We start from the raw sequence: 16021 nt of genomic DNA on the forward strand, positions 1-16021 counted from the left end.
TTTTTGTAGTGCCAGATTAATGTAAGCATAGCTAATAAAATATGTCTACATAGTACATATAAAATGTCAATTCGAAATTATGTTGACATATTCCAAGCATCGCATTTATATGTTTAATACACTATGTTAATATTTTGATCAAAAACTCTATATTTAATAGTTCTTTTAATTTTTTAAATTTTAATAATAAAACGAAATAACACATGACAATTTCTACACTATTAGATTTCTAAAATATTATGTTCTAAAATTAGTTGTAGTCAGCAATTAAGGGATGAGTTAGCAATTGATCACACCCCTTCTATTACATATATTATAGTTTTGGCATAGAGATGTTACTTATTTTCTAAAAAAATTTAAACTAATCATTTAAATAAACATTATAAAATGAAATACAATTTGCCGTGCATAGCACGGGTGTGATACTAGTTTATAATTAATATTCAAGATATATGGAGTACTGTGTTCTCATTGTGTGTATATGGTGTAAACTCTTAAATTTTGGGTTTTCATTATTTGTTGATTTGTTTATCGAAATATTGAAAATAAAATATAGTATTATAGTATTTCTGCAGTAGAAGTAGTAGTAAAATTTATTTTTGTATGCAAAACTATATATATTGTAGATAATCTTGCTTTCTATAGTTTGTAGTTTCATATTGAAAACATAAACTATTATTACAATATAGTATATTTTTAAATATTAAAATTAGAATAGTTGTTATAAATGATGTATACATTGTTTTGTCAAAATTATCCAACAAATTGATTTGAAAATCCTAATATAGACAAAAAAAATAGAGGTGTATTTTGAAACCAACCATATTTTGAAATGGTAAGAAATTTCTTAGTTCAAATTTATTTTCAACTTATTACAAGGAGAATCACATTGAATTTATTTTTGTGTATGATTTTTGTATCTTTTTTCTGGCGTCAAACATAAAATTTATATTAGATATAAAAATTTACTGTTATGTAAATCGATGACATGCAGCTTCATTATTATTGTCTGATGGCAAAATAATTTATTCTCACTTTAAGATTTATATCAATGAAAATGATGATTTTACTTGCAATCACATTAAATTTATTTTTGTGTATGATTTTTGTATCTTTTTTCTTTTGCTAAGGCGTCAAACATGAAATTTATACTATTAGATATAAAAATTACTATGTAAATCGATGACATGCAGCTTCATTATTATTGTTCGATGGAAGAATAATTTATTCTCGCTTTAAGATTTATATCAATGTAAATGATGATTTTACTTGCATAATTGAGGTGGACAAAAATGATAATATGGCATCGTGTGAGACTAACGATTAAAAATAGAGTGAACTACATAAAAGGGCCCTAACTTTTCGGCTTGTTGCACCGGAGATCCCTAACAAAAAAAAAAATCTCACCACAGGGATCTAACAAAACATACAATCACAAACCACATTTTTTCGGACGATAACACCCTTAGGCCCTTAAAGGGCATTCTCGTCTAATTGCTCCAGCATGCACTGTGGCGAAGCAGCCTACTAATGATATGACCCAAAATGTCATGTCTTCTCTTTCTCTTCCATCCAATTCACTTGCATTGTTATTTTATAAACATTAAAAGACTTCTCTTTCTCTTCCCTCTAATTCACTTTTACTCTTTTCTCTCTCTCATCTCACTCCACTCCATCACTCCATTTTCATGGTTTTCACTCCTTATTCAATTTCTACCTCTTTCCTGTGGAGAGTAAGGCGGTTATGGAGAACTCTACTACTAGTGCTTCGCTGCCCCCACCTGACTCGTCTCTTCCTCTTTCTATAGAGAGTAAAGCGGCTATGAAGAACTCTGTTGCGAGTGCTTCGCTGCTCCCATCCAACTCGACTCTTGATAGAATTTCTGAGGCTGCTGACACCATCAATCATAATATGTTTGCCCGAGATTACTTCGATCTGCTGGCTAAGGGAATCTCCAACGATGCTGAAAAACGGAAAGTTGTAGTGGAAAACACCTCCAATCATACTCCAAAACGCATCCCAAATCGTTCTTTTTTGCGTTTTTGGAACAGTGTTACGGCAGAGATGCAGTAGCACTGTAGCTACTGCATTTCACTTTTTGAAGTTCCTGGAAATTGCAATTGGCCCCCTCATCCTTTGTATTATCGAATGGAAGTTGTGATTTTTGAGAGTTATAAATGGTTGAAGAAGTTGTGGAGGAAATTTGAGATGCAGAGCAAAGAACGAAAAATCAGAGAAGGGGAAGAAGAAGATACGGCGCGCTGGGAGAGAGAGAGTAAATTAGATTTAAAATATATTTAATGACATGGGCTAAATATTTAATGGTATGGGCTAATTAATGGAATGGGCTAATTAAACTAAATAAAAGTTAATGGTATAGGCTAATCAATTATTATATGCATAAATGTAATGATGCATAGTTTTATCAAATAATTAGTTCAAAAAGTTAGTTGACATTTAGTTTATTTTATATAAATTATTAGTTATTAATTATTTATTTTGTGTGATTTGTGATATAATTTATTAAACAATTTATTGAGTATTGGTTATTTTATAGCTGTAGGTACTCATCATAGAAAAGTGGGAACAAAATCCTCTATGATTTGACAAATCACTTATAGATAGTGTAGTACGGATAGAGTAGTGTGCAGGGTTGTTTAGGTTTGAGGGATAATGAGGCTAAATTGCCCTTCAATCCATTTGGGCATTTTCGTCTGAAAATTGGCAAAAAACACAAGGCCTGTGATTATGTATTTTGTTAAATACCTGTCATGAGATTTTTTTTGTTAGGGGTCTCCAGTGCAATAAGCCGAAAAGTTAGGATCCTTTTATGCAGTTCACTCTTAAAAATAAACATAATTTATTTGGAGGAAATCATTAGATGAAATACCTTATTTAATTACGATATAAATATTTTAAAAAGTATATTATGATTCGATGAAATACTTTATTTAAGGTCATTTATTTTAGTGATAAGATTTTGATATTTACCATGTGGTATGTAAAATTGTAGTTGTAGTATCTTAGATACTTCTGGATAAAATGAAATATATTTGAAAATTTAAATAGTAAGGGCACCAACAATGGAGTGGAAAATAGCCCAGACTATGCAGGCATGCAATGGGGCGGACTATTGCCCGGACTATGCACACTTCGGGCTATAGTCCACCATTGCCGTCCTAAGCCTCGCCCCATACACCTGCCCTATGTATAGTCCGAACTACAATTTGTCATTGTACGATTTTCTTTTTTCTTTTTTTTGTTTTTTTACTATTTTCCACTCTATAAAAATATTTTATCTTCATTTCTCACACTCCCAATTTCTTCCGATCTAAGTTGTTTGAGCAATTTTGATTTCTTCTCACAAATCACAAATGTATTAAATTTTGTTTCAAATAAAAAATCTTTTTTTTAGAATAGGACTATATGATCATTTTTTTTATAAAGTATATATAATGATAAAAAAAAATTTATTATTTACAATTTGTGTTCATTAGCCGAAAATTATTTTATCCGTGCATAGCACGGGTGCTAACACTAGTTACTAGTAAAATACTTACCTAAAAAAAATTCATAATTAGTGATTGGAATTTGCTAATCACAATTAACTAAGAGGCTCTCTTGGAAAGTGAAGAAGGTTTAAGTTGGCGGTGCATAGGGAATTAAATCCCAACAGCTAATTAGTAGTCAAAGCCTTATCTAAAATCCAAGCTGACGTGGAGGCCAATCAGCGCCCAGTCAGCTGCACAGCAGTACAATCAACTGCACAGTCAGCAGCACAGTCAATGCCCAGTCAGCAACACAACCAACTGCACAGCAGCACAGTCAGCAGCACACCAGCGCCCAGTCAGCTGAAGTGTCAGCAGCATAGTCAGCATTTCGCACCCAGTCAGTTGCTTAGAGGTAACTACTTCCCCCGTCCATTCCCGTTTTGTTTGACGTTTCCCCATGGCTTCTCAGGAACAGGGATGGAACATGGCTAAGTCTAAGAATTTTATCAAGAAGACCAAAGAGCGGGAGTCGCACGAGATGATGAAACAACAATATGCTGACTATCTGCATACAAAGTATGACGGCTCTGACGACATCAGCGACTTTGATGACGATGTGGGGTATGTTCCCGAGACCCCACCAGAACTGGGAAATGAGCCCGAGCCCCTGGTCTCGGAGAATGTTGCCGTCGCCCCTGTGATTGCTGAACCGGGTGTTAAAGAATTGGTAGCATATAAGGCATGGCTCAGGAGAGACAGGAGTTTGAGATAGATCCAAGGTACCACAAAAATGATCTTGAACTCATAAAATTCGATATCTTGACAAAAGACCGGTTGCTCCTCGATGAACAAGACATAACACCGGTGACCCAAGGTTGGGGATCTTGCCTCTTGGGCATATTCGCGGGGAGATTCCCGGGAAAGGAAGCCATCAACGACGTTATAAGAAGATGGCCATGCAAAGCTAGAGTCACTCTCCACCGGAAGGGCTGGCTTTGCTTCCAGTTTGGATGTGAAGAAGACCGGGAGACCGTACATCAAAAGGGGCCTTTCAACATTTTCGGGATCCCACTTGTGCTACAACCTATGCCTGAATTCAACCCAAACATGGAGCCGGAGATGAACATCCCACTATGGGTCAGGTTGGTCGACCTCCCTATGAAGCTATGGAACCTAATGGCAGTCAGCAAGATTGCGTCGTGCATTGGCACGCCTCTCACCACCGACTTTGCCACACTGAGAAGGGAGACCCTTGATGGCCCACGAGTGCAGATTATTGTGAACACGGCCAGGCCGCCGAAAACCAGTATTCATATTCAACTACCTTCTGGGGTGATTGAGCAAAAGATTGAGTATGAGGCCTTCCCCAAGTTCTGTAATGCATGTAAGATGTACGGCCATTTCGTGGATGATTGTCGTGGGCGCCACGATGAGTATATTCAGAATGAGTTCAACCGTGCTAAAAGTAAGGATGGGCGAAGGAGCAGGTTGCGACCCCATTTTCAACAAGGTGCTGGGGCTGCCCAGGCAAAAGGAAAAGAGTGGCAGCAACCGAGAGCAAGGTCCCGCTCAAGGCTGGGACAGAGGCAGCAGTGGAAGCCCACCGGTTACCTATACGCAACCCCGATCTCCATTACAACCACAAAGGAAAAGAATGGGGGCAGCAGGCCCGATCCTAACGCTACGAGAACTGAGGAGATCCCTAAGTCTCCAAGACTAGAAGAAGATCAGCACATATCTGGGGAAAATGAAGGGGATATCCCCGAGATCCCTAGATCTCCTAACAGGTTCGAGATGCTAACTGAGGATGGGACAGAACCGAAGCAATATAGTGATGGAGCTCTTGAGGCGCACAAGGAGTTAGTCAAGGATATTATAGCTGTGATCCGTCGGCTCCTTGCCGACCAACAAGACAGCGGCCCCGCTCAAAATTCGACACCCTATGTGAATGCCGGCAGACGCCATCGTAGCAGAAGCCGAGACCCAAGGAAACAGCAGGGTGGAGATAAGAGTGATGGGGCTGGGACCTCAGGTGAACCAGCAACCGAAACCATGGTGACTGTGGAAAAGGAGGTTGCCACCCTAGGAGGTACGGGGAAAAAGAAGAAGCACAAGAACCACACAACGGGAGGACCCCAAAAGGCGGGGAACTACGGACCTGACCCAACTTTGAGTACCAATGCAGCGGCCGTTGCCACTGTATCGTCCATTGATCAGGTACCCACTGAACCAAACATGGAAGCAAGTGGACGTTTGAGCCGAGTCGAAAGGGTTGGAGACTCCAGCAAGAAGAAGAGTTCAAAATCAAGATCTAGGTCCAGAAGTAAGAAGAATGAGGGGAACAGAGATATCCCATCCGATTGGGAGGATGGTGTCGAAGATGACCCTGGTTCGGATCAATGATTATAGCAACATGGAATATACGGGGATTGCAGCAACTCCCCACTCAAGCTGCAGTAGTCGATTTTGTAAGACAACACAAGATCGACGTCATAGGGCTTTTGGAGACTAAGTTGACGAGCGACAACTACAAATTCTTTATAAAGAATAACTTCAGAGAATGGAAAGTGGTGGATAACTTTGATCAAAACGAGAATAGTAGGATCCTTCTGCTATGGAACCCGACTAAAGTGGAGCTGATACCGACACTTGTGGAGGAGCAAGCCATCTATGCAAAAATCAGATGCTTGACTTCCAATAATTCTTTTAATTTCACTTTAGTTTATGGTTTACACACTATCCCGGACAGACGTCCGCTGTGGGACTCTTTGATTGATCATGTCGTGCAGGACAAACCCGCTCTTGTTAGTGGAGACTTTAACAATGTTCTTGCAGAGGATGAGAGAGTATGGGCCATGGGGGGGGGGGGGGTGTCCCAAAAGAGTATGAGATCAAGAACATGGTTGACACTTGTGCATTGCTAGGCTTGGAAGATATCATGTCGACCGGCTGCAAATTCACCTGGACCAACCAAAATATATCGAGTAAGATTGATCGAGCCATGATAAACGAGGCGTGGTATGCAAAGGGTTATATAGCAAGTACAGAATTCTTACCGTCTGGAGCGTATACAGATCACTCACCCGCAGTGACCTCCCTCTTTGGTAATGTTGTGTCCTTCCTTAAACCCTTTAAATTCTTCAATTTTTTGCTAAAGCATGCAGGGTTCAAGAAGCTTGTGGATGAGAATTGGGCAGCTAAAGTCCAAGGCACCGCTCAGTTCGTACTGGCAGAGCGGGGGAAGAAGTTCAAAGTCCACCTCAAAGACTTTAACTTCAAGGAATTCAGCGAGCTATCTAAGCGAGCCAAGGAGGCAGCGGACGAGCTTGATGCTATGCAAAAGGTGGCTGACACCGACACGGCTAACTTGGCATTGAGGAACCAAATCACAAAAACAGAAGAAGAAGACGGCCTACCTACTGAATTCTGAAAGAGAATATTATATTCAAAAGGCTAAGTTCAAACACTCACTTTTGAGTGATAGGTGTACTTCCTTTTTCCATTCCCTTGTTAATAGGAACAACTCATAGAACTACATTGCCTTTTTGCACAAGAGTGATGGTTCTATTACATGGGATCAGGAGGTAATTATCAAGGACTTCGTGGACTATTTTTCAGCACTACTTGGCACCAAAAAACAGGCAGCCCCCATTGACCTTGGCATTCTTCGAAGAGGTGCCCTCGTGAACAACGAGGACTGTAAAGATCTGGTGCGACCCATCACAGACGAAGAAATCAAGACAGCCCTCTTTGATATTGGAAATGATAAGGCGCCGGGACCTGACGGGTATTCCTCGGCGTTCTACAAGAAGCACTGGGACAGAGTGGGCATCGACATTACTAGAGCAGTCAAGGAATTCTTTGATACCAGCCAAATTGTTGAAGAGCTTCAACACCACGGTGATGTCATTGATCCCAAAGACAGCCATCAACCCGAAAGTAGGAGACTTTCGACCCATCTCATGCTGCAACGTCATCTACAAGATCATCACGAAGATCCTATCGGCGAGAATGTCCCCGTTGCTGGGAAAACTGGTAGACATAGCCCAGTCAGCTTTCATTCCTGAGAGGAGCATCATGGACAACATACTCTTGGCCCAGGAGCTGATGCGAGGCTATGAGAACAAGAAGAATGCTCCAAAATGTGCCGTGAAGATCGACCTCCGCAAGGCGTACGACACAGTGGATTGGGACTTCCATAGGTCCATCCTACATGGACTCAATCTTCATCCGAAGTTCGTCTTCTGGGTGATGCAATGTGTCACGACCCCGCGGTTCTCGATTTCCATCAATGGGAGTCCTCACGGTTTCTTCCAGGGCAAGAGGGGTCTGGAGACCCCATGTCCCCCACTCTCTTTATTTTCTGGATGGAATATTTATCTCGATTGTTGGCTGCTCGCACAATGGGTTCTAACTTTAATTATCATTCTAAGTGTGAGAGGGAAAAGATTACGCACCTTGCTTTTGCTGACGATCTTATGTTGTTTGGCAGGGGTGACTATATGTCCATGGAGATTTTGGCAAACACTATGGAGGAATTTTCAGAGTGCTCGGGATTGGAGATTAATAAGGATAAATCTAACATTTTTGCAGGGGGAAAGCTGCCACTGCGAGACTTGGATGAAATCAAGTCCACCTTTGGCTTTCCACTCGGGACGCTCCCAGTGAGATACCTTGGAGTGCCATTGGACTCAAAGAAGCTGAACATTGTGCACTACTCCCCACTGATTGAGAAGATTGCATTTCTCACAAAGAAGTGGACGGGTAAAAACCTTTCTTATGCCGGAAAATCTGAACTTGTGCGATCTGTTTTGCAGGGGGTCGAGTGCTATTGGCTTCAGGTTTTCCCGCTGCCGGCAAATGTACGGGACCGCATTATCTCTATCTGCCGGGAGTTCCTTTGGGGAACGAAATATGGCCCGATTAAATGGATTGAACTGTGTCTGCCAAAGGAAGAATGAGGACTTGGATTTAGGGACCTTGGAGCATGGAACAAAGCCCTCTTGGCGCGCTATCTCTGGAATATCCATGTGAAGAAGGACTCTCTATGGATTAGATGGATCCACAGTGAGTTTCTCATCAATAGGACAATTTGGGATTGGAGACCCAAGTCACGGGAATCTCCACTCTTCAAGAGGCTGCTTGAGATTCGAGACACGATGCTTGCCGATCTTCCTAGAAGGAAGGTAATCACATTGTGGGAGAAATGGTATTCATCCAAAGGGGCTGTTGAAGCGTATGATTGGTTTAGACCGAAGGGAGAAAGGAAACTTTGGCAGAGATTCGTGTGGAAGGACTTCGTCCCTCCAAAATACTCATTCATGACATGGCAGGCCCTCAAGGGCCGACTACTGACGAGGGACAGACTTGGGTTCAAGAACATTGACCAGCGATGCCCACTTTGTTTGTCATACACGGAGTCCGTGGAACATCTATTCTTTAAGTGTGACAAAACGAGGGAGGTTTGGAGGGAAATCAAGACATGGCTGGGTTTGAGGAGAATTATCACGACCATACCGAGCGCTATTAAGTGGATACTCAAGGAGCGAAGTGGTGTGGCAGTTATCCGAAAGGCGAGGAGCTTGGCACTTATCACTATGATTAGCCTTATGTGGAGAGCTCGGAACGCACTTATCTTTGACCGGGCACCTTTTGAACCAAAGCACATCATTTTTGAGGTGAAGAGGATTACGTACTCTACGCTGTACTCTTTGTTCCCGCACGAGCTCGTTCAAGAGCATCTCGGAGTCTAGGGCTTACTCTTTACCCCATGGGTACTCTTTTTCCTCTTGGGGAGTTTTTCCCATTGGATTTTATCCCTAAGAGGTTTTAACGAGGCCCTACCTCTCTCCACTTGGAGGTAAATGGGGTGGGAGTGAGCGAAGAAACAAGCATCATATTTTTGGGGGACCACGAAGACACACGGTTTAAGAGATGGATAGTTGATATTGATTTACTTTGATGGAGCTGATGCAGTACTGTTTGTGGCTGATCTTCGTTGAATCGTGTACTAGTTAGGCATATTTTGATGTATGTTGTACTCTCTATCTTGGGGTTTGCCCCCATAGCCCCCCCCCCCCCCCCCCCCCCCCCCACATCGGCCCTCTAGCTTCGGCTAGTTGGCATGTTTCCCTCTCGGGTATGCCCGAGTTTGCTTGTCCTTTTTTTTACGCATTTTTAATTCCATTATTTATTCATAAAAAAAAAAAAGTAAAATACTTACCTAAAAGAATATTTAGTCTAAGCTTGATTTGGTTAAATTCCAATTGCCTCAATCTCCAACTCTCCGTATAGAAAATGAAGGCACAAACAAAGTGAGCCCGAAACGCCGTCGTCCTCAGCTGCGCCGCCTGCAAGCTCCAGCCCAAACGAAAGCTTTGTTTTATCACCACCAATCGCGGCTAGTTGAATCCCTAACTTTACTCATATAAAATCAGATATTCGATATCGGGATGAAGAATTTCGTGGATGAGAATTTCGAGCTGAATGAAGTTCAGAAACTCGAAGGTCACACCGATAGGGTTTGGGGCCTCGCCTGGAAACCAGCTACCGGCATCGACGGTGTCCCCGCCGTACTCGCCTCCTGCAGTGGAGACAAAACCGTCCGAATCTGGGAACAGAGCCCTGCTACCGGCTGTTTCCAGTGCAAGGTTCCACCTCTCACTTCTCATATGCTTTAATTTGTTGCTTGTGTTTCGCTTTTAAGCTTGTCAGATTTGGGGCTTGTGTATGTGTGTGGCTTATCTATTGACATAGTTGGACAGCTCCTGATTAAATTGCTTGTGCGAATTTATAGTGATTTTGTTGTTTGGTTGGATGTAGATGTAAAATTGGGGTGTTTGATGATGTTACTGTGCAGGCAGTCTTGGAGGACACTCATACTAGGACTGTTAGATCCTGTGCATGGTCACCGTCTGGGAAATATTTGGCAACGGCAAGTTTTGATGCCACCACTGCTATCTGGGAGGATGCTGGTGGTGATTTTTCATGTGTTGCCACTCTAGAGGTGATCTATTACTTTTAATCCTGTTTTTTCATGTTCATGGTTTCGGCCATCAAATGATTTGATAATGGTTCACTGTCTTGTGTCTAGATAGTATTTTGTTTAAGAATGCGGACTTAATGTAAAATTTCATCTAGGGCCACGAGAATGAAGTTAAAAGTGTGTCTTGGAATGCCTCTGGATCGTTGCTAGCCACATGTGGGCGAGACAAATCAGTTTGGATTTGGGAAGTATTGCCACATAATGAGTTTGAGTGTATCTCGGTGTTGCAAGGACATACACAAGATGTTAAAATGGTACAGTGGCATCCGTCAGTGAATATTCTGATCTCATGTAGCTACGACAATTCTATCAAGGTAATTTTAAGAATGAAAGACTAATGCTACAAACAGTTTAGATAGTTGAGTATTTTCTGATTGTTATGTGCTTAGTACTGAAATCAAGGATCAATATTTACCTTGACTGTACATTTTAATTCGTATAGGTGTGGGCAGAGGATGGGGATAATGATGATTGGCATTGTGTTCAAACCTTAAATCAATCCAACAGGTAGTTTGTGCTCCAACTTTTATATTTGAGCTATTCACAGTATGCCAATACTAGCAGCATTGATTAAACACTTACTCCTCCGTCCCATTAGAAATGAAACATATGCTTTTCTGCACCGGATTTTATGTAGTGTTGTTTTGTGAGTTAATTAGGAGAGATTAAAGTAAGAGATATGAAAAAGCATATGTTTCATTTCTAATGGGAGATTGTTTCCATTTTAGGAAACGTTTCATTTTTAATGGGATAGATGGAGTACTTTACATCTACATTGCATATGGGTCCATCATGTTTAACTACCCCATTGCCCCCAAACATAAATCCATTTGAACAGGTGTAGCTATTCTATGTTTTGTTAATAACACAATTACTTGCTTTACTAGATTTTAAACTTTAGGGCGTGTTTGGTATCCAAGTGAGATAAAGGGAAATTAGTCAAACTAATATATATAGTACGTATGAGATAGGTAACATTGTTAATTTATATCTATATGGTTGAGAAGGCGAGATAATTATCTATCCAGCCTAATAAGGCCTTTCATACACAGACTTAATGTTGACTAGGATTATGCTGTTACATTTCCATTTATTAAGATTTAAGAGGGAGATTGTCCAGTATTATGCTGTTAATATTTCCATTTCTCTTGTTTAATGAAGTGGCCACACATCTACTGTCTGGGCTTTATCTTTTAATGCCAGTGGAGACAAGATGGTAACTTGCAGGTATTTACAACATCCATATTGTTTCTATTCTAGTCTTGAGATATTCCAAGTTTCAGTTTACAGAGTATCTCAGTGATATACATTTATATAGCTATAAAGATTGTTGTGATTCTAACTTCTAAGGCTAATTCAGTTAGCTTCATTTTGCAGTGATGATCTTACCATCAAAATATGGGGTTGTGACATTATAAGAATGCAGTCAGGAGATGGAAATGCACCTTGGTAAGCATCATTGCTGATGTGTGTAGGAATTTTTCTTATATGAAAGCTCCACATATCTTTTTTGTTTGTTTTCTAGTTTTGCCTGATGGAACTCAATGAAATATAGGAAGATTAGAAATAACATTGAAATCTTATTGTCAACTGGTCATATTTTTTAAGTATATGTGCAGTGACCAACACTTGTTCAACTTACTGCTAGTTACTAATTTTCAACGGGAAAAAGGAAACTAAGAATTTAACAATCTTCAACAAAGTAACTAATTACTCAGTGTGTTCAGTATGTCTTATTCAAAAATCAAAGTAGGCAGATCAATGTTCATCGATGAAACAAGACCATCCCTCTTCTTTTAAGCACTCACTGTAGAAATGGCATGTGGTCGCTGGTCACTTCTTCCAAATTTTTAGTAAGTGCATAAAAAGACTATAGGCATGATATTATGCCACACTCTAAACAATGTTCGTTATGGTGTATATATAAATTTCATTTGATATCCCACGGAGACACTATGATTGCATTGGCAATTTGGCATAATAAGGTTTTTTATTTGGCTTGTCTCGATTTCTCATATCCTCTGAAATTATTCAGTTTTCAGTCTGGAAATCCAATCAAGACCATTTTCTTGGATAAATGCTTCTTTGACAATCATCATTGTCGTGGATCTATTTGTACTTTTTCTTGCCCAGTTACTTGCACCTCTCACTTATTATTATTTTTCTGAGACTGGGATGACATGGTACTATTTACTCATGAACATGTTTTCAGTAGATATAGTTTCTCATATACTTCACATCTCTTATGAGGTTGACTCCATTTTCCTTTGTTGTCAGGAGCCATATATCTACACTCTCTGGTTATCATGACCGCACTATATTTTCCATCCATTGGTCACGGTAGGAAGACGTTCCTGATCTTTCCTTGATCTTTTTCTTTTCTGAGTTTCAGGTGTATCCAAAGTTGTTAATCATAATTCTTGGACCGTGTTTGTGTTTTATTTTGTCTGATTTACCAGATATTCTGTGTACTTATTTTGAGGTATAATGTGGTAGGGATGGAATAATCTGCTCTGGAGCAGCTGATGATGCTATACGCTTTTTCATAGAGAACAAAGATGATTTGGTATATGTCATTAAGTTCTTTATTTTCCCCATCTTTTCGTTTCCCATTATTTACACCAGCCAGATGACCAAATAGCCAAAATAGACACCATATCTAAGCTGAAAGGAGTTGTGCTTTCTTTTTTATTCTGTTAATTACTACTCACTCAGACAGACACATTCTATCTCATCTATGCATATACACTTAAATATCAAAGTATGAAAACACCAATGTCCCATTATTTTGTTAGCACCTACCATGAGCATTGCTGACAATAATCAACACAAACTTTTTCCCTTTGCAATTTCCTTTCTGAAGACATTGTAGGTCCTGAAAGAATCTATTCTCTAAATATGAATAAAGTATAAGGTGAGGAAATAGTTATTCGTTTTTGTTGAAGAAAATATATCTACTAACTCACTAAAGGAAAGAGTATCAGGTTAGAGAATTAGTAGTAGTCAATGTCCGAATTCAACAAATCCATGTGCACATATTTTCAATTTTACAGGAAAAAGTGTCTTAAAATAGGCATAAGCCAACAAACTTCAGCACTGCCCTCATAATCGTTATGCTTGTTGCATCATAGCATTCCATTTGAAGTGCATTTGGGATGGCTTAATAAACTAGTTCTAGTGGTTGAGAGCTCATTTACCTTTAGCGTCTTAACTTTGTTTCTGTTTTTGTGTGTCATGGCAGGTTGATGGACCTTCTTACAAATTGATTTATAAGAAAGAGAAAGCTCATGAGATGGATATCAATGCCGTGCAATGGAGTTCCATGGTAAATATTTTGATGACAAACATATCTGTTATGCAGCAATACTTACTTTATGTATAGCTTGTTACAAGAACCGTGGGAACTGGGGATGAGGGTACAGATGAGGTACTCATCTGGAAATGCATTATATCAAACAAACAATGCATCTAAGACAACTATGTTCTTTTCTGCCAATGAATCTATTTCCTGCCAACAGCATGTTAATTCTTAATATGGATACTTGCAAAAAGTATATGGTTTTTGTGTCTAAGGTATACCTCAATATGGTAAATTAAGATATCTTTGGACCTCGATTTCAACGCCCATAGATGGATGCAACAATGTAAGCAGTATCTCAATACTGGGATGACATAAGTTACTTGCTTGATAATACTCTGATAATGCAAAACGGATTATAAATATATTAATCAATGAAAGTAATGTTGTAGTCCCACTCAATACTTCTGTGTAAGCTATACATCATTGTGGCATGATTCCATCTATATGGTGTTGTTTCCCTTTCCTACTATCAGTTGCATTGAACAGGGTTGTAGGCTTGTAGCCCTGTAGTTAGATTATTTACTATCTGAGCTCTTCAGTAAGAGGGGCTTTTACTGGGTCATCGGTTGTTTTAACAATATAGCACTCCGTATAAAATTATTTGAAAGATAACACGATCCATCGTCCAACAAGATTTTAAAATTGTCAATCTACTTAAGTACGTTGTACATTAGCATATGTTAAGGAGAGAAATGTTCCCTGATACTTCTGTGATCTTTTTATTCTTATGTAAAGGTGCAACAATTGAGAAATCTTAGAATTTCTACTAATTGCTTGTTTCTATATATTTTGCAGACACATCTAACTTTCTTGGCCCTTAATGTTTCAGGAAAACAATCGGCTTGCCTCTGCAAGTGATGATGGAACAATTAAGATATGGGAATTTATGTCTGCACTTGGGAAGAAGATGCATTTATAGGTCCATGTTTGTGTGTTATTTTTCTTGTAGAAGATAACACAATTCTAACTTCTTTCTTCCGATATTGATATTTAATGGTTGGAATAGATAATGTGTTTATGACTTTATCAATATGATATGATATCCAATTTTGTGAATAAACACCAACGCCGTTGGCCATTGCAGGTGAATATTCTTGATAGTATTATACTTGCCTTGTTTCGATGCAGTTGAAATCCAATCTTTCGTGCTACCAGTTGGAAATGCAGTTTGCTATCGATTTGTCTTATTCTTCTACTCTACTATACACTTACTTTCTAGTGCATACTTTACAATTTTGAAGTGTTATACATAAGTTGGTATTTATCAAGTGCATATCATATAACATTTTAGTTTGTAATGGGATCGGATCCTCTCTTCACTCAAATAATGTCCAAGTATTATCTATATTCAAAATTATAAGGAGAAGATGTTGTCAAATAGTACTTCGGCTGTTAGACCGAATTTGACATTTGAGTATACAAGATTACAAGTCATGTAAACATAAGGTGGACATACTCTATTAAGCCTTAGGCTTGTAGATAAGAATTACTATATGGATTGGCCCAATAATCATACCTATTATCGATGTTTTGTATGTTTGGAACATTTTTGCCAAAGCCCGGTCGGGCCTAGGAAAACTATCTCAACCCGTTGTGAATAGTGCTTAGAAATACAATCCAACAAAAGTTATGGGATTATCCATTGTCCCATGTAGTTATCCGTCTCTACCCCTCTCATTTCTCAACCCCTGCGTCTCTCTTCTGAGTGCTAAGATTTCAATCCAACTTTTGGCACTTCTCTCTCTCGCTCCTCCGATGTGTTCGTCATTCTACATCATAGGTATACAATAATTTGAAAAATTATGTAAAAAATAACATTATAAAAATTTTATTCAAGCACTATCTTATTTTCTTTTTGAAAATTTTATCCAAAGCTAATTATCTTGTTATATCTGACCCATGATACAAAACGAGCCCTTAATAAAGTTAGGTATGAAGTGTTAAATGCGTAGTCCTAAATAAGGTTATGTATGTTTTGTTAAAAGCTTAAATCACCGATTTCAATACATAGGTCTATGCTTTGTTAAGAGCTTAAATCACCTAAATCAATTTGAGTTCAGAGGAACACATATAAACAATAGATACTTGGGAGCTGAAATGCAATTGTGAGACGCAATTGGAAT

General features: G+C 39.2%; 2 protein-coding genes across 2 annotated transcripts; both read left to right on the forward strand.

Annotated features, from left to right (window-relative positions):
• The first annotated feature begins 5891 nt into the window (after positions 1-5891).
• Positions 5892-9245, forward strand: LOC148926900 (uncharacterized). The gene is made up of 7 exons (XM_089059285.1): positions 5892-6375; positions 6417-6596; positions 6657-6835; positions 7074-7541; positions 7594-7727; positions 7985-8431; positions 8549-9245. Exons 1-7 carry the CDS (start codon positions 5892-5894, stop codon positions 9243-9245), a joined length of 2589 nt encoding a protein of 862 aa, XP_088915411.1.
• A 509-nt stretch (positions 9246-9754) lies between these two features.
• Positions 9755-14958, forward strand: EMB1345 (Transducin/WD40 repeat-like superfamily protein). The gene is made up of 10 exons (XM_048083487.2): positions 9755-10142; positions 10352-10498; positions 10633-10851; positions 10980-11044; positions 11699-11764; positions 11915-11986; positions 12815-12877; positions 13034-13103; positions 13779-13862; positions 14728-14958. The coding sequence occupies exons 1-10, from the start codon at positions 9945-9947 to the stop codon at positions 14815-14817; spliced, it is 1074 nt and encodes a 357-aa protein (XP_047939444.1). The 5' UTR covers positions 9755-9944; the 3' UTR covers positions 14818-14958.
• The last annotated feature ends 1063 nt before the right edge of the window (positions 14959-16021 follow it).

Source organism: Salvia hispanica, chromosome 5 (assembly GCF_029641045.1).
Source record: "Salvia hispanica isolate PSC_SH4W2 chromosome 5, Shi_PSC_v1, whole genome shotgun sequence".
NCBI lineage: Eukaryota > Viridiplantae > Streptophyta > Magnoliopsida > Lamiales > Lamiaceae > Salvia > Salvia hispanica.

Coding starts and splice junctions, on each gene's coding strand:
- LOC148926900 (XM_089059285.1), top strand. CDS start 5,892: ATGATTATAGCAACATGGAATATACGGGGATTGCAGCAACTCCCCACT. Junction 6,836..7,073: donor AGCTTGATGCTATGCAAAAG/GTGGCTGACACC, acceptor ACATGGGATCAG/GAGGTAATTATCAAGGACTT. Junction 7,542..7,593: donor AAACTGGTAGACATAGCCCA/GTCAGCTTTCAT, acceptor CTCTTGGCCCAG/GAGCTGATGCGAGGCTATGA.
- EMB1345 (XM_048083487.2), top strand. CDS start 9,945: ATGAAGAATTTCGTGGATGAGAATTTCGAGCTGAATGAAGTTCAGAAA. Junction 12,878..13,033: donor TTTTCCATCCATTGGTCACG/GTAGGAAGACGT, acceptor ATAATGTGGTAG/GGATGGAATAATCTGCTCTG. Junction 13,104..13,778: donor TAGAGAACAAAGATGATTTG/GTATATGTCATT, acceptor GTGTCATGGCAG/GTTGATGGACCTTCTTACAA.